Source organism: Astatotilapia calliptera, chromosome 7 (assembly GCF_964374335.1).
Source record: "Astatotilapia calliptera chromosome 7, fAstCal68.1, whole genome shotgun sequence".
Lineage (NCBI taxonomy): Eukaryota > Metazoa > Chordata > Actinopteri > Cichliformes > Cichlidae > Astatotilapia > Astatotilapia calliptera.
In genome coordinates this window covers 18777779-18802054 of record NC_137428.1, presented here as the reverse complement: position 1 = coordinate 18802054, position 24276 = coordinate 18777779, and the positions used below count along the sequence as shown (strand labels likewise).

Sequence of the window (24276 nt, the reverse complement as noted above, 5' to 3'; positions counted from 1 at the left end):
CCGTGATGCAAAAAAGGTTGGGGACCGCTGTGTTAGTACATGAGTTAATAACTTGATCAACAAATCGATTTACTCTGCCTTATAGAAACCTGCTCACAGCAGGATGATTATGTTAGCTTAAATGAATCAACACCCCCAAATCATAATAACTATCAGAATCCTCAAAGCATAGGCTGAGGACGTGGTGTGGCAGCAATTTTCCACACCAGGCTATTAATCAACCAAAGACCAAGACAGACATAACTCATTTGAAAGCCTGATGCTTAGTCTTGTCCACCCTAGCTAGAAAACACAAAAACCAGTCTTATTTGTTATTATCTATCGTCCACCTGGGACTTACACAGAGTTTGTCTGATTTCTCAGACTTTTTATCTAATTTAGTGCTCAGCTCAGAAAATAAATAATTATTGTGGAAAATTTTAACATTCATGTAGATGCTAAAAATGACAGTCTCAACACACACTGTCAACACAGATGGTCGCCCCTCCCTGAGCCTGGTTCTGCCGGAGGTTTCTTCCTGTTAAAAAGGGAGTTTTTCCTTCCTATTGTCACCTAAGTGCTCGCTCATAGAAGGTCATATGGGTTTTTCTCTGTATGTATTATTATAGGGTCTACCTTACAGTATAAAACGCCTTGAGCTGAGTTTCGTTGTGATTTGGTGCTTTATAAATAAAACTGAATTGAATTAGAAGAAAACAGGGCAAAAAATATTGGACAAACTCCTGTAAATGGTTCCCATGAAGCTAATATCGGTGTGTCGTGTGTTTTGATCATTTCAGTAGTTTTTGTGTTGCTTTTTGGTTAATTTTTTTTGTTTTGTTTTGCCGTTGTTTAGCGACCCTTTGAGGTCATTTTATATCCATTTTTTAGGCATTTAGTCCCATTTTATGACAGTTTTCCATCCCTCTCATTGTGGTCTTTTGATTGATTCTCAGAGAAGAAGATTTGGCCCAGAGGTTTAGTTATTCACTCATTACACTAAAATAAAACAACAACAAAAAACCTCTGCCTCTTTCTGACTCCACACTGCTTTTGTTAGAAAAACTCAGTTCTGTTTGTTGTTAGGCGTTGTTTCTTAGCGTTTCAGTATGCAGAGCATTTTAAAGTGCGTGGGTCTGGGAGGGCAGGCTGTGTAAATACAACAGTGATCAGTAGTGGGCATGGTTTTTTTTGTGGGTGCTAGGATCTAGCAGAAAATGAAAAACAGCAACAACAAAAGAGTGATTAGGAGGTAAGACTGTCTACATTAGCCTACTTATTTAGCTTAAAGCATGGTTGTTATGGGAACACTGCAACTAAAAAAAATATTATTTCATCACTTGTGTTTACACATTAGTTTAGGGTTTATTCTTCTTCAGATACCGGCTTCTATTCAAGAAAACTAATAATACAATATAAGAGGATCAAGTAATCTAAAACTCAACATTTTGCTGAATAATAACAACTTTTGATTAATTCAGTACATGTTGTTTTGGCAGTGAACATAAAAGGAGGAAACGTGACACGCTTCAGCAGAGATCCACCCAGTCGTTATCCACACCTGAGGGAAATCAAGCCGGTGCACCAATCAAATCCTCCCATTCTCCCTGCAAAGCTCTCAGACCACAAGGACAAACTGTCTCAACGTAAGTAACAAGTAATTTTTCAAAGTTTAAGGGCGGGTAGAAAAGAGTGAGGCAACACATGAATCATGCAAATTAGAATCAAGTGCAGCAGATATCTGAAACAATCTTTCAAAAGTTAATAGGGGAGACCGGGGATAGTTGTAACGTGGGTCAGTTGTAACACTTCAAATTTCTCCAATCAGGGCTAAGTTTCAAATGATGTGACTCATCCTGTGCATGCCCAATTCAGTTCTGCTATCACATGTGAAAAATCAGCACATTTTGTCAAAAACAGACAATTTAACACCAAAAAAAGTCATTTGTATGCCAAAAAGTAAGTTTTTCTACTTTATTTCAATTTCTAATAGCATTATCTGCTTTGCAGTTAAACTCATCAAACTTAAATTATGTTATTTGTATGTCTATGGGGATATATTCTGTGTAGGTCTTTAGTGCTAATGTTTTAGCCGTTGGCTGTAATGTTAGCTAGTTCATGGCTATAGGAGTCTGGGTCAGTTGTAACAGCAACAGTCTGGGTTAGTTGTAACAATAATGCAGATGTTACAACTTACCACACTATTACTTTAACTTATATTAAACAAGTTGGGGCAACAACATCAGCAGAGAGAGGTTCACTGGTCGCATTTGTATATGTGGTTAATGCCATTGGCAACACAATTCCTCCACTGTTTGTGTTCCCACACATACATTATGCAGACCTCTGTGTCAGAGATGGACCAGTAGGAAGTACTGGTAGTGGAAATAAATCAGGATGAGTGCAAGAAACAGATTTCCTCATCTTTCTGAAGCACTTTGCAAACCACACCAAGGTAAGCCATGATAAAAAGTAATGGAATTGCGATGCTGGTGAACAACTACATTTTTTCAGCTTCATTGTTATGTTCAAAATTGGTGCAAGAGTTGTAGGTTATAATGCCCACTGAGCCAATGAGGCCAAACTCAAGGAAGACCAACCAAAATTAATGAAATATTCAGTTGCAGAAAATTCCATAATTTGTCTTTTTTGGGGGGTTGGAATATGTTCAAAAGCTAGATTTCTGCATTCTGTCACACACACACACAGCTACATAAATGGATGTAAGTGCATTCATGTGTTGAATAAACAAAGATTACATGTTAATATTTTGTTAGTACCCTTATTTCATTGTGTTACATTTTACCCCAGGATATGTTACAACTAACCCAGACTATGGGGTTAATTGTAACATTTCACTCTTTGTGTTTGAGAGCATACCATGCAATGGGTAATTGTGCTGCAGAGAAAATAGCTGTACTATTTAATAGCAGAGACATGTAAATACTTTGCATTACATTTTGAATCCACTACCTTAAAAGAGCTCCAATTTACAGACAGAAATGTCAAAAATGTTACAACTATCCCCGGTCTCCCCTACAAGTGGCAAAAACGGTATGTCCAGCCAATGTTTAAAAAGAAAATAGCCACAGGAAATTTCAAAATCTGACCATTGTTTTCATCTAAGAAACAGCTGCAGAATTTCATCCACTGGATAAATTACAGAGCATTAACTCTGACTAAAAGTGGGTCAAATTTCTTAATCGAAAAACTTCGTCAGTGTTCCGTCTAATGATGTTAAGGTAATTCTAGTTGCACAGTTTTTTGGAATTCCATTTTAAGCCTTTGACAGCACTGTGACGTATACAGCTAGGTTCAGACATTCACCAATGGCAATAGAGTTACTGTTTCAAAAACATTCATGTATTTGACACGTAAAATTTCCTTTACCCTTGATTCAGCTGCCTCATGCCCGCACCGAGTTCATGGCAGCCTATCCCACACACTGGGTGAGATATCAGATATACCGTGGACGGCCGGCATATTTACCTCCACAGCTGCTATAGAAACACAATTTAACCTGAAAAGCAGGTCTTTGAACAAGTTCAGGATTAAAACCTTCTTGCTGCAAAGCAACGTTTGCACCACAGTCTCTACTCCTATCAACTCCAACCAGTTGCGACAGATAGCCGCCCCTCCCTGAGCCTCGTTCTGCTGGAGGTTTCTTCCTGTTAAAAAGGTTTTTTCCTTCCCACTGTCACCAAGTGCTTGCTCATATTGTGGGTCATGTGATTGTTGGGGTTTTCTCTCATTATTATAGGGTCTTTATCCTACAAGGCAACTTTTGCTGTGGTTTGGTGTTATATGAATAAAATGAAGATGAACTGAACCACAGTGCTGCGAGGCTTCTCGTTATATTGGCTAACTCGTACTCATACCCCAAGTTGGGCCACACGTCTAATCTTCTGTGAGAATGAATAAGTTGGATTTTTTTTTTCCATCATCACACTGCAACCTGCTATCACAAACACAGTTTTTAGACTCTGACACATTCATGCACATACATCAGGAGGGACTTAGGGTTGGGTGTCTTGCCCAAGGACACTTCAACATACAGACTGCAAGGAGCTGGGGATCAAACCTGACCCTCTAAATAGTTGCAAACCTGCTCTAAATTCTGGGGGGAAAAGGTAAAAATCATACGTGAACATGTCAAATTTTGGTATTTATCCTCCAAGATAACGGAAGGAGAAAACTATCAGGCTCAATTTGAATGATTAAATGTGCTACCTGTTTCCAAGCAGAAGAACAAAACGTACCTCCACCATCTGAACATGTTAAGTGTAGCCTCCAGGAAGCAATTCTGGAATTCACAGAAGTTGTGCATGAATGAGAGTGCTTTCATCATTACCGTGAGTGGGTGGAGGCAGTGCTACAAAACGGCCTGCCCTCATTCTCACTCTCCCTTTTATTTCAGCAGCACGCTGCAATCTGAGTCCTCCTTTAAGTGCTTTTTCCTCCCCTGCTCTCGCTGCAACTCTGCGTGGATTACAGCAGTCATGTTAAGAAACTCTGTTTTCTCCTGCTTTGTTTTCTACGGCGTGCTGCTGGTGTTAAAGATGTACGTAATAGCGGTCATAACGGGACAAATAAGACTGCGTAAAAAGGTGAGTGAGCTCCTGTATATGCAGCTTGAAGTTAAATGCTGTGTAAGTTTCTCTTCTTCCTGTTTGTTCTCTGGTGGAAAGCTTTTTTTTTTTTTTATTGTTTGTTTTTTCGCTTCTTCCCTGAAAGGCTTTTGCCAACCCCGAGGACGCGCTGAGACACGGAGGTTTACAGTATCACAGAGAAGATCCATATGTGGAAAGATGCCGGAGGTGAGCGTGCAGACGGGGTATTTTTTGTAAGACTAGACTGCTTGTGTTTAGGGGGATGGAGGGTCGCAGGAGGATGATTTAAAAAAAAAAAAAAAAAAAAGGAAAGGGGAAAAAAAGAGAAAGTTTTGGATTGGATTTAAAATCCAAACAACAACAACAACAAATAAACTCCCTTGTATTTGCTGCTTATGGCAAGTATTAGTTATACTATGCATTCCCATTGCATAGCTTTTACTTTTTGATTTAAAAAGGAATTCAGTACACTGCATGAAAACTGGTTCACTCAGGTAGATTTCAAATGCGCACAGCATTGAAGTACTCGAGTAAAATACCCTTGCATCATAAAATGAAAATTTTTCTACAGAACATGAATGACGTGCCACAAGTTTTCTCCCGCGCAGATATCTGTCGCAAACCCGATAAAGTGTAGATTTATTTCCAGCGGATTTGTTCTCTTTTCTTGTGGGCTACTCCTCCACTGATGGTTCAGTAGCTTGTAGCACTGTGTGCGACAGATTTGTTTAAACTTGTCAGAATATGATCTGAGACAGGGGAGAGCAGATGTTTTTCTTACTAGTAAACTTTCCCCTCTGTCTGTCCTGAAATGTTTTTTTTTTCTTTTTTTTTTTTTTCTCCTGAGAGCTTGTGGTGGGAATCAACTCTGCACCAGGGGGAAACACATTTAAAATTTCCATTAATAACTAATAAAAATGGCTGCAGCACGACGTATTCCATGTCCAACCTTAATCATGTCTTTTATGTGCCCTTTTTTGTTTGTTTTCTGGGCAAAAGGGGATTATGATGGCGAGTGTCCTAGAACAATATTGTTTAAAAAGCTGCTTCAAGTGGGTGGAGGGGAAACAGGAAAGAGGTGATTAGAGAAGGTTGCAGAGCCCTTGCTTTGGCTTGAGATAGTGCTAGTGTGGGTTAAATGCATATTATTTTAGTCACCCTGAATATAAATCTTCCAGGAATATCACAGGAAATCATTACCCCGTATCATAGTCACTCATGCGATGTAGTCACTTTACTGCATCATAGGTAGCTGAGTCACACAACTGTGGAAAACAGTTGTGTGTCAGCCTCCGTGTGCTGACTTCTGTCTTTCTTTTCAGAGCTCATATTAATGACATGGAGAACATCCTCCCTTTTCTCTTCTTGGGCGCCATCTACTCCATGACCGGACCTTCACTGTGGGTGGCACGGCTTCACTTCCTCGTCTTCTTCATCTGCCGTGTGCTGCACAGCGTTGCCTACCTGCTGGCCCTGCAAGCACCGACCCGGTCCGTGGCCTACACCTTAGCTCAGATTCCCTGTGTGTCCATGGCCGTACAGATCCTGATGGCAGTCAAATCATATGCCTAAAAACACTAATAAATCAAAAACAAAATAAATCCAGGAACAAGGGACTGAACTAACAGCTGTGATCTGAGACTCAAGACGGCTCATTATGTGTGACCTGTGTCAGAAAGTAGTGGGAGAAGGATTCCTGTTGCACTTCCTGTAAAGACAAGTGGAAGTGCAATACAAGGTCTCTGATAACACCAGTGCTGGGTTTTGAGATTGATTATCAGTATTTTTTTTTCTTCTGTCTGTTCAACAACAGCATGATGGATCCTGGTATGATGATTGATATGCTGAAAGTTTAAATACACTTGATGCTCTTTGTGTGTGTGTGTGTGTGTGTGTGTGTGTGTGTGTGTGTGTGTGTGTGTGTGTGTGTGTGTGTGTGTGTGTGTGAGAAACGGGTTCAGAGTACACGCCTTGCAACAACCTTCTGAGGAATTTTCTAGCGTATAATTGTGTGTAAATGTATCTGTGAAGGCACTTGGTGAGTTTTGTAATTTATTCAATTTAATGTTTTTGAAAGGAAAACTTGTAGACAATAAAAACTATGCACATCTAAGCACACCGAGCCTCTACCTTCACTTTGTGCTAAATGAGTTGTTCTTTTAGATAGCCTTGTGCTGCAGAATTGGTATGTTCTGGGGATAGGGGGCCCCACTTTATGTGCGAGAGTGAGATGATCCAAAAGGCACCGGCAGAGTTCCAGCATTCCTTTGATTGTTATGTAAGACCTTCTGCTATGCTGTGCTCATTTTCCCTTTCTTTTTATTTTCACCCTGAGGCCAGGAGGGAGGTGCTGGAAGGCCATATAGAAATATTTACAGAAGGTGCCCAGTCATGCTTCCACACTGAGGAAAATGAAAGTTTGTGCGCCAACATAAAATGTTTTTCCATCAGTGATTACGCTTGATTTGGCTTTCCTCACTCTGGCGTGAAACTTTTTGCCCAATTCTCGGATGATGTAATTTCGTTTCCAGTGGATTTTTTTTTTTTTTTTTTTTTTTTCTCCAACCCAGTGATCATGACTAAGCTCGAACTTACAGGAGCTCAGGTGTTTTTGTGATTTAAACAAAATGACTGACAAGGTGGGAGGACGGGGAAAATCCTTGGCTTTTAATAACAGAGCATTAACAATATGTGTAATCTGGTTGAAACATAAAGCTGGCATGCCAGTGACAGGGGTGTGTCTGTATCCTTGCATGCGTCAGTGTTGTCATAGTCTCAACGTGCCCCCCCCCCAGCCCTCGAGGGTAAAAGGAAATGTGGTTCCTGACCTCCTACCTACACTTCTCACTGTAATACATAATTTCCCCTAGTGATCAATAAGGTATTCTGATTCTGAATAAGATCAGTGTGAAGTAAAATATTTTTCGTTTCCCATGCATGCTGTTTTTTTTTTTTTTTTAAACTTCTGGATTGGAGGAAAACTCTGACAAAAGCTCTGTTTTTGCTGCTGTTCGCTGTTAAGGGAGATCAGTTTACTTTGGACCAAACTTTCTTTTGTTTTAGAAGTGCAGGCTCTCCTGTGTGAGATTAAAAAACAAACTGGTCATTTTAGTAAAGCTACATAAATATTTACCCCCACCTTGTGGACACACAGAGCACTTTTCAGCCAGATCTTTTCAGCTTTCACTCTTCAACCAAATGGCGATCGTGGCTCAAAGAGTTGGCAGTTTGTCTTGTAACCGGAAGGTTGCTGGTTCCAAGGTTGCCGGACCCAACGACAGTCTCGATCGTTGTGTCCTTGGGCAAGACACTTCACCTGCCGCCTACTGGTGATGGCCAGAGGGGCTGATGGCGTGATATGGCAGCCTCGCTTCTGTCAGTCTGCCCCAGGGCCTCCACCAGTGTGTGAATGTGAGAGTGAATGAATAGTGGAATTGTAAAGCGCTTTGAGGGTCCCGAAAAGCGCTATATAAATGCAATCATTATTATTATTATTATTATAAATTTTTGACTTTGACTAGTAACAGTACATAGACACCTATTAGAGTTATTAAAATAATAGTTCACACCAGCTAAATAATTATCTAACACTTTTCTAACACCACAGAATCTAAACTTGTATAACTATGATGTTCCACTGTTCTGTGTCTTATTTCAGTTAAACTGATTTATTTAACTTTACATATTAATGTCAATATAGGCAACATGTGGGCCTGAAAGGGCCCAATGCATAGTAACTTCAAAAAACACCAGTACATGCAAACATAGTGTTAAAGCACACAAAACACAACGGAAGTTAAATAAAACACAACGGAAGGAGAAAAAACATTGCTCACAAAAAATGGGGATTTTGAGGAGACAATAATGTGACGGACCAGCTGCGGGATGGGCAAGCTAACAGTAAACGGCTAATAGCAAACATCTATCTGCAGTATTATATGAACTATGTGATTAAAATACAATTATGTTTCACCTTTTTCTGAGTCACAGATGAATTGCACGCTTCTTTTAATCATGTCTCTGCTCAGTCCTTCGCATGTTTTGGTTTCTGTCACTGCTGCAGCTGTTCTGTCACATTAATGTCCCCCCGGAAACACTTCCGCTGTGTTTTGTGTTCTTTCATAGCGTTTTCCTGCTAGTGTTTTATGAGATTTTCTCTCAGATTCACTGTAGTCATAACCAAAAAATGCAGAGATTTTGGTCTGAGTGGGTATGACGGTATCACACAGCTGCTGCAGATTTGTCAGATGTGACTCCATGATATGAATCTCCCCTTTATGACATGGCATGCTCTCCTGTTGGAATCAGCCATCAGAAGATGGGTACCCTGTGGTTATAAAGGGTCGGTGTTTGACCTCCTAGGACCTGGTGTCTAGACGAAAATACTTAATTTTTCTCTACAAGGGCCTGATATTCACTTGTGAGGACATTATACTGCCACCGTTCTATCAGAATTTAAAACCAATGTCCTCATACGTGGATCTCATTTGTATCAGAAACAAAAATTAAGTAAATAAATAAATAAAAATCTGGTAATTTTTTGTTTTTACATTCCTCAGGTCCCAATCAACCCAAATAGCAAAGAAAAATTTAAAATGCATGCCATGAAAGAGTTTGGGTCTTAGGAGGTTAAACAAGGCTCAGTTGTTAGTGTGCCAAGAAAATATTCACCAAACCATTACAGTATCTGCAGCAGCTTGAACTGTTGATAGAAATCAGAATCCAGCTTACATGCTGTTTAGATCAAATTCTGACCTTATCATATGAATGATGCAGCAGAAATGTGAGACTTATTAGACCAGGGAATGTTTTTCTATTCTCCCATTATCCAGTTTTGCTAAGCCTGTGTGAACTGTGACCTTGGTTTCTTGTTCTTTGCTGACAGATGTGGCACTCAGTCTGGTCTTCTGATGCTGTAGCCCATCTTCAAGGGCTAACATTGTGTGCATTTAGAAATTCTCTTCTGCATACCTTGGTATGACTTACTGTTGCCTTCCTATCATCTCCATGCTGTCTGGCCATTCTCCTCTGACCTCTAACATCAGCCGTAATCGCACAGAAATCTGCTGCTTACTGGATATTTTCTCTTTTCCCGACAATTCTCTGTAAACCCTAGAACTGGTTGTGCAGAAAAATCCCACCAGATCAGCAGTTTCTGAAATACTGAGAACAGTCCAGCACCAGGAGTCATGTCATTCCCATTCTAATGCTCAATTTCAACTTCAGCAGCCACGTTGTGATGGGCGTTGAAAAGGGCAAGTGAGTAAAAGGTGGTGTGATGCTAGTATCGGTGTTCTGCTGGGCTTTGGTAGTTGTGTGTACTTCGCAATGTACTACAAAGGTAAACATTTACATTGAACCTCATAATCAGATTATTGCTGGGTTAAAAATCCAAACAGAAAGAAATGCTCCATTTAAACAACTCATGAATAAACAACCCCAGACCTATGACTCAGTCAGCTACAGAAAAGAGAGTTAAAGCAGAAATGTATGTTGGCATTTAACCTTAACATTACTTACATTGCTTTCAGCCTGCATATATCTATATCTATGTGTGTGTGTGTGTGTGTGTGTAAGCCAAAGAAACCACCCAACAGAAATTTCATAAATATTTATTACATATCAATGAACAAAATCAACTACTTTCACAGCAGTGGTCTACAGCACTTGTTTAAAATAACTGCTCAAATAATATTAATATTAATAATAATATAGTTCAGTTTCCTTTGAGGCCACATTTGATACACAAACATTTACAAGTATTACTTGGCATTAAAAACGATGGCGATACAATATTTTAAGACACTTGGTGTTTTTTTTGTCAATTTTCTGTCATTTTGATATCACAGAGAGGTTCAGCAACAGTCTAAACAGTAAATATAGATTCAAATACAAAACCCCCCAAAACAAACTAAAATACCAACCAAAACAAACAAAACAGTAAAAATGCCAAGGGGAGGTAGAAACTAAAGACAAAAATACAGAAGGAATCGTAACAACGCAAAGCGGGAGAAGCAGCATTCCCCGAGTCATCCACCCTCATTTAGACACTAAAGAAGAGTAAAAATCCATCCCGGTTCCTCCTCCTCTTTCTTCTTCTTCCTCTACCCCTTTTTCTGAGTTACGTTTTGCTGTTAGAGGGATTCACGCAGAGGCAGGCAGGAGAACAGAGCAAAGGTGTGAAGAAATGAGAAAAGAAGAGGCTCATGCTCAATCTGAAGGCTGCTATGATGTGAAACAAGCATACAGAGATGCACTAACACCTACATCAGGCTAGTCACCTTTGCCAAACATTTCCCTTTGTATTATTGTCACTTTGATTAGCTTTTACATTGACACAAAGCACCATTTAACCTTTTCAGTGCTGTAATTAGGTGTTATAAAGTGGATTCTTACTAAAATTAAATGAGAAGTGTAGTTGACCCTTTGTGTTAGAACGGATTGTGAGATTCTGTATGAAACTTTTTCTAGATAAAGTAATCCTGATAAAGGTTATTAGTGTTGGAGGTGCATTTACATCACAAGTGGGGTGGATGGTACAGATGTGGAGGTTTCCCATGTTGAACCTGTGGTGGTTAAGTTTTGTCTCCCTCCTCTGGCTGTGACAGTAATTACACAAAGTTTGTTTGACCATGTTTGACCTTTTTTTAAAACCATGCACTCTCACTTGCCAAGTTTCTGCTCTCAGAATTATTTTTATGATTGCTCTAACGCCCAAAGGTGCTCAAGCTGGGTTTAATCATGTGGAATGTCACCCTTTAGCTGATGTGGTGCATCCTTAGCTGTTTGGCATCCCAGACTGATGTAATAATAAGAGCCATTGTAGATACTGATGTTTCCCTGTTGTCAACTCTACAGTAACTGAGCATTAGTGGTTTTATTTTTAATGGATTGCTTTACTCTGTAATCTGAATGTGTGGAGTATAAAATGAGGAGACATTTAAAAGGCCGAGAGGGTTTAATGAAATGAAGGATTGTTTTTAGAGCATATGTAATATTAGAGACTTATCAGTCTCTTTTGAGCCCTCCAAATTTATGGACTAGATTTTTATCTGTATGACAATAACAAAAGATTTTCCAGATGGGCAGCCAATTAACAATCTGATCATAAACCTCTACACTCAGTAAGGAAAGGATATCTAAACTGTGAATTTAACCGTGTGCTGCAGTGAGTTATCCCCTAACCGATAACCCCAGCTGTAAATCAGTGTATTTCTGGACCTCGAGGTGAAAATCAGCAGGGCTTCTGGGCCTTGAAGTTCCAAATTAGACTCAGTGATTTAAACAGCGCTAGCATGGTTATGCTTTCCAAATATACTAATTGTATAAATACATTTAGTATTTTTTAATGAGATGTTTTGTTTTGCACTGTTAAAATTCTTAGTTTCATTTAGGCTTTAATTTTAGTTCAGTAAAAGTCTAATTTTTCCTAAAGATAAAACTATCTTTTAACTAAGTGCACATTTTACTCTACAAAATAAAAGACTTTTTCATTCCACACACAGAAAAAGACAAAGTAAAAGTAATTCACACTTTTGGTTTTGTTTTTATCATCCCTCCTCTATCCATCTAGCCACCGTCTTGTTATAGATACTCCTGTACTTTTTTTTTTCTTGTCTCAGTTTGTTGTTTCTTTACTTTGTTCGGAATTTGGTATCATGTTACAGATCGCACTGTTTCCAAAGAAGTGATTTCTTTGCTGCAAAAAACACAACACTTGCAAGTCATGCAAATTTAAGGTCAGGTCTTTGTTATGGGATAAAATGATTTGTGCATGTGCCTTTGAGATTTTGCCGCCAGCAAGTGAAATCACCCGAGCTGATTGCAGTCGTTGGTTACCACTGTAATCGAACATGGACTACAATCATGGCTGTTACTGACAGACACCAAAATCTGGTGGCTGTTGGACGTCTACTTGAATGGAGGACAGTGGCAGACGGCACTTGTGGGAGACTTCTTCCAGGTCTGTCTAACCTGTTTACGACAGATAAGGGGAACAATATGGGCGAAAATGTGCAGAGCATAAAATCAAAAATCATACTTTTACTAAATATGGGAATAAAATTGATTTTTATAATATATCTATAAATATGCATCACAAGCCAGACAGGCATATACGCCTGCATGTGTGCACTTTTGTGTATAAACAGATGTACACATATGCATATCATACAATACTTGAAAGTGGATCGGAAATAATCACATAATATACAACACATAAGCTCTTGCAACGTCAGAGGGAGTTGAGAATGCAGAGAGTTTTCTCATGCCTTGGTGCACAGATTTACATTCAGTTTGTGGTTTAGGATCAAACCGGCATCTCAAAGCTCTTGCAGAAGTCTGAATGCACCACGGCATCTTACGCAACCTCTTTGGGTTATCTGCTGCGGGGCGACACAAACAGCTGACACACGGCGGCTGAGGGGGGGCACTGCTCATGAAAAAAGTCACACACGCACACAAACATGACTTCAAACCTCCACTGCACGGGGGCTCAGAATCCCAGGGTATGTAGGAAAAAGCGCCAAGGTATCAGAGCTCAACAACAGAAAAAAACAAAAAACAAAAAAGAAAAGAAGACCAACCAAAACAACAGAGTAAAGGTGACAGTACAGAAGTGGGCGGGCAGAGAAGTGCACGATGGGATTGTCTTCACTTTAGGTCCAAGACATCTTCTTCGAAGGATGTGGAGAGGGAGAACGCACTGGTAAGGGGCGGGCTCTCTGGCTGCAGCACCGCCTTCTCTGGCTCCGCCTCCGAACTGGATGAACAGTGCAGCTGGACATCCTGATCCACTTCGCTGGACTGTGAGGCTAGCCTGTTGTGCACAGAAAGACTCATGTCTCAAGCTCAAGCTAGCATTAAGCAAACATCAAACGTGCAGCTGCTGTTCAGATTTATCACCTGTCGCTGTTTGTGGACGTCAGCGCTCGTACTTTGGGCTCGTCCTCTGTGTTCTTTTTGCTCATCTTTCTCTGTTTCACTGATCCGCTGTCTGATTTCCCACTTGGTTCCTCTGTCAAGCCTTTGTTGGTAGGAGACAATGGAAAATGCATTGGAAAACTCAGAAATATGCTTTTTTTTGCCTTCCTTCTGAGAGCAGGATGGTCGATATCCCATTTATAATTATGAGCTAGATGATTTCAAACCAAAAGTAGTAATTTTCTTGGATTTCATTTAATTTTTTAAACTTTTCAGTTTAATAAATCCAAAGTATATGAATATGAAATTTGAAAGTATTTGAAGGTGGGGACGGATAGAAATGGCTTCTTTAGACAAAAGAGTAAATGTTTCTCCATATGTTAAGCTAATGTTGCTGTAAGTTTACATTTAGTGTAAAAGTACCACATGACAGTGGGATGAATCTCCTCACACAACAGGAAGGCCAATAAGCACATTTTTCCAAATATCAAACTTTTGCTTTTTGCCTATGTTAAAAAAAACACCCAAAACAGGTCTACTTCAGAATTGGAAGGTACACATTGTTTGGGATCTTCTCCTACAAAGCCAAATGTGTAAAGCCATGTGGTGACTTCATATCTCAGATATAGTCTCTAATGCTACAGTCTCGCTGGCGAAAACAGTAGTTAGAGATGCTGCACAACCAAAATGAATGTAACTGTGTGATCTCTGTGGTTTTGAGTGCTGCTTTTAACCACAGTTCACGTCTTGAAAGCAACTTTGGTGCATCAAGATAGTCAGAAAACAGCAATAAGTCGAAGTCAGTCTGCTATCAGTTTGTGACTGAATAACGTCAGCTTGGAAACTGTATGATACGATTAACTGTAAATCGTTGAAAATCACAAATGTGTCGCCAACTACATACACAGAAATGTAACATTTAACAGAAATTCACATTAACTATTTACATTCAGAATCCAGCAATTTAACTGCAAAATGACACAGGTGCTTTTATATAGGAATATAACCAGAATACAACCAGCTGGAAACCAGTTGAGGCAGGTCTGCTATTAAAAACACACACGTAGATGATGTGTCCAGACTGACTCACACTGATTACAACCTGTTGCCAATCTGTCTCCAGGGAACCTGTGCAATCACTGTGTGGTCAACTACAGGTTGTGGGTTTTGCATTCTTAACCTCTGGGTTACCAGTTGGTCAGTGCAACTACTTGTAATCGGCTGCTAAATTTCAAAATATTCAATGGACTCACTGGGCAACCACCAATTTTTAGTAGTTGCAAGGAGGTTTATATCATATCTTTGCTCTATTGTGACTGAGCCACTAAACTGCAATAGCATCTGAGACCAATACTGGAGAGTACTTCAAAGATTTTAGAATTAGCACAGTGATGTCTCCCAGAAAGTTGATTCTGTTTATCTGGACGTAGCCTTTTCACTGGGAGGCTGTGAGGTCACTTTCTTGATCACTGATCAACAGCTACTGATCAATGAACATGAACCACTCACAGGGAGTTGGGCAATGGCTGCCTGTCCTGCCTTAGACATCGAAGATACCACATATAATGTAATAAATGAAACAACACAACCAGAAATGAATAAATAAACAGATAAAAGATTCTTAATAGGAGCCTGTTGAGATTCTATATAGCTGTTCTTGCAAACCAAAATGTGTTTGTGGAATTAGCTTTTTTGAGGAAGATTTTAGAATGAAACACAGAGACGACAACTAGATCTAACTAAAAATAAAGGAATCTCTGTGTGTGTTTTTGACTGACTGTGATCACGTCATGTAGCTTTGCTGTTGCAAGTATGCTCAAATGTAGCCGTACCATGAAGGAGCAGGTATGTGAGGGATAATCCAAAACTGCACCAGTGGGCACTAGTTCCATAAAAACAACTTAAATTTCCTATATGGTGCAAAATAATTTTTCCGTTTACCCAGCAGCTCCTTCCGTGTGCGACTGGCTATTTCTTTGATCTCCATGCGGGATAAGGAAAGCGAGTGTGTTGCAGAGATGAGGGGAGCTGGGGCCACCATGGTGGGGGCTGGTGTCGTCAGCACTTTGTTGACCAGAGGGGACTTCAGCGGTCTTTCGATGCTGCGGCCCACCAAGTTACACAGAGGGATCTTAAAAATGTGCTTGCATGTCGCTTCACCTAGGAGGAAGCCAGAAGAAGAGGTAGCAGTGAGGAAGAACAATTGTGGTAGATGACATGAGAGCACACAAAATGAAAACAAAAAAAGAAAGAAGGCTTGGCTTTAGTTCTTTAGAAATTCAAAAACATACCATATATTTTCAGATTTTACAACTAGCAATTGAACCTTTTATTTTTATCAATATTTCAACACTTTTGTATGGCAGTGCAATGAAAATTAAATACTTTATTTTTGACTATTTGGCTGCATAAGTTACCACTGGGAAGCTACTGCTTAGCTTAACGTAAAGATGATAAACAGAGGGAAAGAGCTGCCTGTGCTCTTGATTTTTTTTTGAAAATCTGTACAAAAACCCAGGTGGTAAAACATTAACATGTGACTACATTAGTGGTTTCCAAATTTCTACCTCTCATACAGTACTGTGCAAAGATTTTGAAGCATCCCACATTTCTTTGTGGTTTGCTTCTCAGGGCCAGATTGTCTTTCTTTAGTTCCACTTGACTCAAACCTTGGCATATTTCATCATGGTATGCATAGATTTCTTCAAACATTTCCCATTTCCTAGTAAAATATAAAGAAATGAGGGGCTGGCTCAAGCCTTTTGCACAGGCTATATATATATTAGGATCACTAATATATGCACTATATATTAACTTGAACTAAATTTACAATACATCACACTCACATACATATCATCTGCAAGCATTTTCAGTGCAGCTTTAGGATACTCCAAAACTCTCACCTGACTCAAAGATTAGGCTTTTTTGAAATTCTGCTGTTGGGTATTATGAAACATACTCTTACCTCTGAGACTCTAATGCAGCGAACGGCATTACACGAGATGCACATTTGTAATCTTTACACTAAACACACTTGAAATAACCAGGGACTGGCGTCAGACATGTAAATATTGGCATCTATCTTGTATATAATCTCTAGAGGCATATTTCCGCCTTTCCGGTGCATTCAGGGACTCTCAAAGATTCAACTTATTAACATTGCTCTTGCATTCTGTGTGCCAGCCACTCCAACTCCAACATGTTGTCGATTTTGTAAAGGTATAATAAGAAATAATTTTATTTCACTGGAAATAAAAGTCTTTGAATGCACCAGTAAGGACCAGTAAAAAACAGATAATGACAGCAAAAGCAAAAGCTTACAAAACCTGAAAAAGCAAAGGTGACACAGCTTGATCAAGTCTTTAACTTTTGTATTTTCGTAGCGCAGTAAAACATCTATGACATCACATGTGGCATGCGTTGCAAAACAGTCAGCTGTAATATTAATTCTGTACATAATTAGGACTCTATGAATGCTGATACAACAGAATCAAACATCCACATTTAAATGAAGCCACTTTAAAGTGATTTATAGCGCTATTTATTGAAACAGCACGCAGTCTTAAAATTAATCTTCCTTACAACAGCGAGCTAATGTAACTGTTCAGTAGACATTTATAGCAGGCCATCTATTATTCAACAGAGACAACAAAGTCTGCTCGAGATGCATTGAATGGATGTTTGGAAGTTTTCAAGTGACACAATCTGCCCGCAAAGCTGCAGTGTGCCCACTGGCAGTGCCCAGCCATTCCACTTGGGAGCAGTGTTGGAGTTCAGAAACTGCACACTGCTCCGATGAGGCAGGCTGGTGATAGTGAATGAGAGTGAATCGAGGCAGAGACTATGCTGCAAAAAAAAGGAAGGGTCTGCCTCATCTGAAATGTCAGCGGGTGAGAGGAGAGTTAAAGAGCCACTGTGAAAAACAAAGGGTCACTGCTGATGCTTGACAGGTACACTGTGTTAGTGCTGTTACAGATCAGCTCTCACTTGCCGCTGTGTCGTCCGACGGCAAAAGGAAATAGCCAAAGATGCGGCAAGGCATGCAAGTATTTGGAATATATAGTTGCAGAGATCAATATATTCCACATGCGTTTCTGGACCAGGGGAAGTGTCACACTCCTGCACACTGGCAAAAAAAAATCAAAAATCAAATAAACAGTTGTCAGGGATGTTTTTAGTACTAAACAGAGTCAAATTCCTCAGAACAACGTGGCGTCTTTAAGCCAGTGGAGGTGGATGGTGGCTAGCAGCCACATCAGTGACATCTTGCTCGCATCACTGATGTGATTACGTCAGATGAAAACCTTCCCAAGGAGCAGATACGGCAGGCGCACAGGCAGTTAAGAGGATGGGATTTTTGTCAGCACCCTTCCACCTTTCTCCACCCCCCCCACTCTCCAAACACCCCGCCCGACCACCCACCCACCATCAGACTGTAGCACCGCTGTTTGGACTACTTTGGATCGAAAAAGAGGGCTGACAAAAGTCTCCATGGCGACAGTGCAATCTGTAAATCATGCTGCAGCAGACGTGTCTTCTCCTTCCCTCTTTCCCTTTTCTTGCTCCTTTTTTGCACCCCCCAAAGCCTCCATAACCCCTCCCTTTCCGCTCACACTGCCTGCATACCTATTCTTCCTCCCCCCCTTCCTGGTAATTTCATAACTCTCTATCTTCATCACCTCTGCCTCACTTTTGTACTTTGAGCTCTAGCACCTTCCTTTCTCCCTTCTCATTCTCCCCTCGCGCTAATGCTTTAATTAGTCGGCAGACAGAAAGGGGGGTGAGTGGGGGTGGGGAAGACATAATGTTCACTTAACATTCAACCAATGTTCAAGTCAACATGCTGCTTCGGAGCAGACAGGGGTGATACACTCTGGGTGCACGTGCATGTTAGTAGGGCAGCGTTATGAGTGTTTTTATGGACAGAGGACAAGTTGTGGGAGAATCCTAAAGTACCTTCAGCATCCTTAGACATGTACAGGGAAAGCTTGGTACCATAGGGGATCCGTATAGAATCTGAACCAGGGATGAAGAAGAGGGTTACACAAACTGAACACACACACAGTAACATACATTTAGGAGCACACGCACACACATACATAGTAGGTTCTCTATTATGCCTACATCTTCCAGTAATGCAGAATTATTTGCAAAAAAAAGAGAATTCCTTTAATAAAAATGACATACATAAGCAGAAATCCTGCACTTGACTAATTGCAGCAGCAACAGCCAGACCTTCCTCCCCGTTAGCTTTAATGGAACCTGTAAATACCCACTTCCATCAGGAAAAGACTGCCTGGATGGTGCAGCAGCAGCAGGAACACAAGCTTTTTATTTTTCCTAAGTCTCACTCTTTTCTGCAGTTCAGACTTACATGGAAACCTTTGTGTGTCTTTAACAGCTAGACTGCACTGTCCATCAGTCAGCTGACAGACAGTGAATGACAAGCTTGTACAAGCTGTATTAATCTGGAGGAGATCAGGAACAGCAGGATGGGGAGGCGGTGGTGCTGGTGGGGGTGTGTGTATTAAATGGTCAAACATACAATGAAAGATGTCTGGGAGAGTGTGCGTGCTATATTGTAATTATATTGTAACTATAATTCGCAATCGAAAAGATCACAATGATGCTTTTAAATGTTCTTGTCCTTCAACTACAAATCACATTTAGCTAAGGTACAAGCTTTTTTCCATACACCTCATACTACATATGGGTATAAAATCATATGATGCTTGAAAGTAAGGAACGTCGTATCTCAGTAAAAAGTTTGTCCCCTTGATCTCTTGGCAGTATGTCGATGAACGGGAGGCCATGTGGATGCCTGTTTTGAAAAAGGGTGTGTTCAAGGATCCTCCAAAATTCAAGAGTTCACTGCCTGGTGACAACCTTAAAACAAAAAAGGGATTCTCAAACTGTCAGGTCTGAGACAGAAACACTGGAGAGTGTGGTGGACAACCAGTGGGAAAATAAGGAGTGAAACTTTAGTAGAATAAATATGATTTACAGCCAGATCTGTCAGTATTTAGACAGTTTTGTAATTTTCCCTCCATACATCACCATGATGGACAATCAAGATGTGACTGAAGTGCAGATCTTCAGTTTCAGTTCAAGAGATCTAACAAAATATTGCATTACCTCTTCAGTAATTACAGCATTTTTATACGCAGTCAACCTTAAAAAAGAAATCTTGGAAAAATAAACAATAAAAATGACAAAGAGGAGTCACAGAGGGTTACAAGGCAGAATAACACTTTGTAAGTGTTGGTCTTTTTTTTTTAAAGACAGTGTTTAAATGAAATAAAAGAAGGCATATTCTGCAATACTCGCTGTGCTTATCTGTCTGTTTCCTACAACAGAGGTATCAAACATAAGGCCTGAGGGCCGGAATTAGACACAGACTCCAATCTGACCCACTGGGCAATTTTAACAATGTGAAGGAATAAAAAGGCATACATTTTGGAGTTTTAACTATATTTCCACAGGTTTTGGAGCGTGATAAAGACCTCCCCCATGGGCATAATACACCAAAGAAAATATATGAATATATAAATAATTAACCGACAGGAAATTCTCTTTTTGTTTTTTCCCCAGTGGGTTTACAAATAAAGGGCAATGACAGAACCAGAATGTTTTAGGCCATTTTACACATTTCTTACACTTTAAGCCAAAGGTTTTCCAGATTTCTTTTATTTACAACAGCAACATTTCTATATCATATAGAAAAACTTTGATGTGTTGTTGAAACTGCACTCCTTTTTCTTATATTAAACTATTCCAGGGATTAAATGTGTAGTTAAAGTTCTTTACACTAACAGAAAGGGTTTCTGTCCGGCCCACTTAAGATCAAAGTGGGATGTATTTGGTTCACAATGTAAAATACGTTTTTGACATCCCCATCCCTGCCCTTCAACATAGATTAGCAAATTTAATCTAAAGCAAAGTTTCAGATTATGAGTAGGTCCTTGAACACACCAACAGGCAACATTTTTGTACCGGTTTTGGCTTGGTAACAAAGATAATTAAACAAAGGCACCTAAGTCTTTCTACCTCATGTTTAAGTGCCGCAAAAGTCATTTTTTAAGCATAAAATTTGTTGAATGAATGACTTTTTCTCTGAAATAATTGTAAGAAAGAAGGTCGGTAATAAATAAAAGTAACCACATTTGTAAGTAAAATTAGGGGTTAAAGGGCCGTTGACAGGATACCTATTTGTCTACTGCTACTCTAAATACCCAGCAATGAGGACATTATAATGTTTCTCATAAAAAAAAAAAGATGATGGCAGAAGTGATTAAAGAAAAACTTACTGTCACAGAAAACTGCAGGTTATCAACCTGAACTAACGTACACAAATGTTGCAGCGCTTGAAGCTAAGAGAGACTCCAAAGTCAAACATCCTGTGTGGGTCTTACCATCGCCGAGCGGCGAGGGGAACATGGGCATCTCATAGCCGGTGGGCGTCTGTGGGGAACTCTGGGAACTGGTGTCTCTCGAACTGCAGTTGGAGGCTGAGCTCACTGGAGCCGATGAAACGAAATAAATGTCTGACTGTGGGTGGAAAAAGCAGATGCAAGCAGAGAGGGAAATGAGAGGGAAATGATGGACGTGCAGAGAAGGCAGGAAAACAGAAAGGTTTGAAGCAGCAGGTGAAAAAGAAAGAACAAAGAATCAGAATGAATCATTGGATCTCAGGCGCACTGTTCTGTTTGCAATTATCGGAGTGTATAAATCATAGTTGTATTATTGCTTTTGCAGCCATGCAGATTACCAGCCTTATTTCCCACAGGGATAATAAAGATGGATTGAAATGAGAGCTCCCAGACATCTTCTTCTACAACTGAGTGAAGCCTGACAGTGAAACTAAATTCACAAACTTGAGGATTCTTGTTCAGTGGGTGTATATGTTGTCATTTATACAGACCCGCGAAGCAGCCAGCTGCAGCTCCGGGACCACTGCTGTGTACACAAGATTGCCATTGACCACTAGTCGAATCTCAATGGAGTCCGTGGTGAAGGCCAGGATGTAAGGAAATGCACAAACTGCAAAGACACCAGGAGGATAAGATCCAGCATACTATATCAAAAGGGTGTGATTACTTTTTTTAAATTATGAAAATTACTGTTTTATATGCCAGTGGTGTGAGCTGATTTTAAATTGAAGATGTCCCACATGTTTTAATACATTTGTGCGATTACTCTGCACTGTTGGCTTTAGTGTCTATGTGCATATTAAAGCAGGACACATTACGGATGCACAGGAGGCCAGAGGGGCAGCATTTTGTTATGAGCAGTGCCAGGGTTACTGGTTTAACACCAGCTTTTTTTTTTAAATTTTCATCACCTTCTGTGTTAATAATAAAACGTACACAGAAACACACGCACAAGTAATCACTTGGGCCAGTCGGATGCTTGTGATTACACATGACGTTTCCATGGTGACACGAAGCTCAGCGGCAATGGGCAGGGTGGGGCCCCGAGAACTGTTGCCGTGGCAACCTACCAATAGCATTAGGCATCTGGTTCCAGCTGAAGTGGAAATCCGAGGTGTTGGACTGGATCATCGGTGTGGAGCCGTTAAACGGACAAACTTTCTTATAGTAACAAATATCTGCAAAAGACACACAGGATTCAGGTTAAAGGTATTTATGTTACACCACGATCGACAGCAGCCTTTTATTGTGAGTCGAAGAGGGCAGACAGCTTTTTGTCCTTTTATATAGCTGAAGCAGAGGGATAAAAAGCTCCCTCACTCTTAATATTCTGGAGCTGTCTCTGTGCAATTATTTTTATTCCAGTCGCAGAGGAAAAAGGCAGATAGCCGACATTACACAACATCTGAAATGTCTGGAGTCAAGAGAGGGATGGTGGTGGGGGGCACTCACAGTTGTAACACAACAGCAGACCTGCCTCCCCGTCTTCATACACATCAATGGCCGCTACAAAATTTACCTGCAGGCACAAAGAAGTCAGTTTAGTGAAATCAAAGACGGTTCAGAGGCGAAAGGTCAAATAGGAGACACTGTTTTTAACAAATAATGTCAGGTCAGCACCCTCAGGGCAATACAGAAGATACACTGCATGTCAGCTACAGATTTACTCTTCTCTAAATAGAAAGCAGAATGAGATGCTTTATTAAGGCAGCTGTTCATCCTACAGCCTGCTCATCCATTTCTCCCTGCTGAGAATGACAATGTTTGATTCACCCAAGCAGGCTGGTAATCAGCAGGTAAATAAAGCCGCTAACTAAAGGTTTCAGTCCCGTTTGGCTTCAATAAACATCACATAGAAATGCAAGAAAGCAAAGAGAAAGCCGCTAATATGTGTGTGTGTGCCTGTGTGCCTCACCCTGTTGGCCTCTGCGTGATGAAGCCGGTAGGCATCTCCAGTGCTCTCATTGATCAGGTCAAATTGATGTTTGTAGGCCACACAAATCATATTATCATTTTCCCCGGTTGGACCGTCCACCAGCGACATCACCACCGGCGGGTCGCACAGACAGATCTCCTAATGGGAGCGTGGTACACGTGGTTAACATTAGCACTCTTTACTTTTACACTCCTGTCTTCGTTCTTCTTTCACCCTCTTCTGTTTGATAGATAATTAGACTCTTTTTTAGCCCCCATTACATTTGGGTATTGAATACAATGTGCATGCTTGATTCATATGCTGTTTTTCCACCTTCTCTTTGCTCATGTGGACTTTGATTTACCCGTATGTACTGAAACTCCTCCACTGGAGAATCCGCTCCTGTGGCGACGGCGCTGAAACGCGGATGTTTCCTGGTGATGAGGAGGAGTTTGTTCCTGATGGCTGCTACTATCCTCAGCTCTGAGCCGTGGTGGGTGTTAATAGAGTACAAATGGCAACCTAGGACAAAGCGGATGAGAGGGGAGGCTGACAAAGAGATGGAAACTATAATGGATGTTTACTGCTGCAGGTGTCGTTCCCTGGCATCGTCCCGCAGATCAATGCATGCCGCTCAGACAGCTGGCATGACACCAGTGGATATAACACTGTGTGTGTATTTGTGTGTACACTGTAAAAAGGAGATTCATTAAGGTTGCACTTCAGAATTGATTAGATACTTGTTAACCTTGTAAACAACCTCATAAACATATTCAGATAATCCTTCAACAGGTCAGAAATGTAGATGTTTACTTCTTTAGGAACATTTGTACAGATGAACAATATTTACAGCTCAAAGACATTTTTTTATGTCTGTAAGCCAAAAGCTCAGGTTTCAATCTGCTCGAAAAGCTTGTTTTCCAAATGTTTCTACTTGTATTGAGCTGTTGTCAGCTTGGCATGGATTTCTTCATATGTCCATCTCAGGCCAGCACTGTGGCTTTGGCTGCGCCTAATATGATGAAGCACAGGCCTGTTCCAGAAAACAGAGTTTGCTAACCCTGAGATGAGGATTCCCTAATCCCTGGGCTATTCACAGACTCTATTCGCTGGCAGATTTTCTTTAACAAACCCAGAGTTTCTCTCTGACTCCTCCCCTAGGTTTGTGCCTAATGCGGCTGACTGAATCTCTCTTTCATTTCCACATTCATGCAATTGATAGCAAAACAATCAAATGTGTTAATTTGCAGAAGTTTATGTCGTTACAGATGCTAATTAGATTACTTGTTTACTTCAAGCTGTGCTGGTTACTTAAGCCACCACATTCTTCCACATTTATGGGGTGGCTGTGGCTCTGGAGCTACATTGGAGTGTGATAGTAAGCAACACCTGCCAGAGGCCAGTGGAGAAGTAGGTTCCC

General features: G+C 40.4%; 2 protein-coding genes across 7 annotated transcripts in view; one reads left to right on the top strand and one right to left on the bottom strand.

The window, feature by feature from the left end:
- Window positions 1-1508: 1508 nt before the first annotated feature.
- ptges (prostaglandin E synthase) lies at window positions 1509-6707 on the top strand. Of its 2 annotated transcripts, none has more exons than XM_026173378.2 (4): window positions 1509-1625; window positions 4397-4586; window positions 4714-4796; window positions 5912-6707. In XM_026173378.2, the coding sequence occupies exons 2-4, from the start codon at window positions 4479-4481 to the stop codon at window positions 6159-6161; spliced, it is 441 nt and encodes a 146-aa protein (XP_026029163.2). In that variant the 5' UTR covers window positions 1509-1625; window positions 4397-4478; the 3' UTR covers window positions 6162-6707. The 2 variants fall into 2 exon arrangements, with proteins under 2 accessions (XP_026029163.2, XP_080159698.1); XM_080303572.1 differs by having other exon boundaries at window positions 1521-1625; window positions 4539-4586.
- Window positions 6708-12640: 5933 nt separating this feature from the next.
- The window catches only part of garnl3 (GTPase activating Rap/RanGAP domain like 3), an 86516-nt gene continuing 74880 nt past the window's right edge, over window positions 12641-24276 (bottom strand). For 3 of the 5 annotated variants that reach the window (XM_026173355.2, XM_026173356.2, XM_026173357.2), the window contains exons 22-31: window positions 23221-23378; window positions 22857-23015; window positions 22394-22460; window positions 22012-22119; window positions 21433-21551; window positions 20924-21059; window positions 18468-18527; window positions 15453-15671; window positions 13494-13614; window positions 12643-13407 (exon numbers count right to left, since the gene is read on the bottom strand). In XM_026173355.2, the coding sequence (XP_026029140.2) occupies window positions 13242-13407; window positions 13494-13614; window positions 15453-15671; window positions 18468-18527; window positions 20924-21059; window positions 21433-21551; window positions 22012-22119; window positions 22394-22460; window positions 22857-23015; window positions 23221-23378 (1313 nt within the window). In that variant the 3' untranslated portion in view covers window positions 12643-13241. Of the gene's footprint in view, window positions 13408-13493; window positions 13615-15452; window positions 15672-18467; window positions 18528-20923; window positions 21060-21432; window positions 21552-22011; window positions 22120-22393; window positions 22461-22856; window positions 23016-23220; window positions 23379-24276 lie in introns of all 5 variants that reach the window. The other 2 variants (XM_026173360.2, XM_026173358.2) reach the window with 2 other exon arrangements.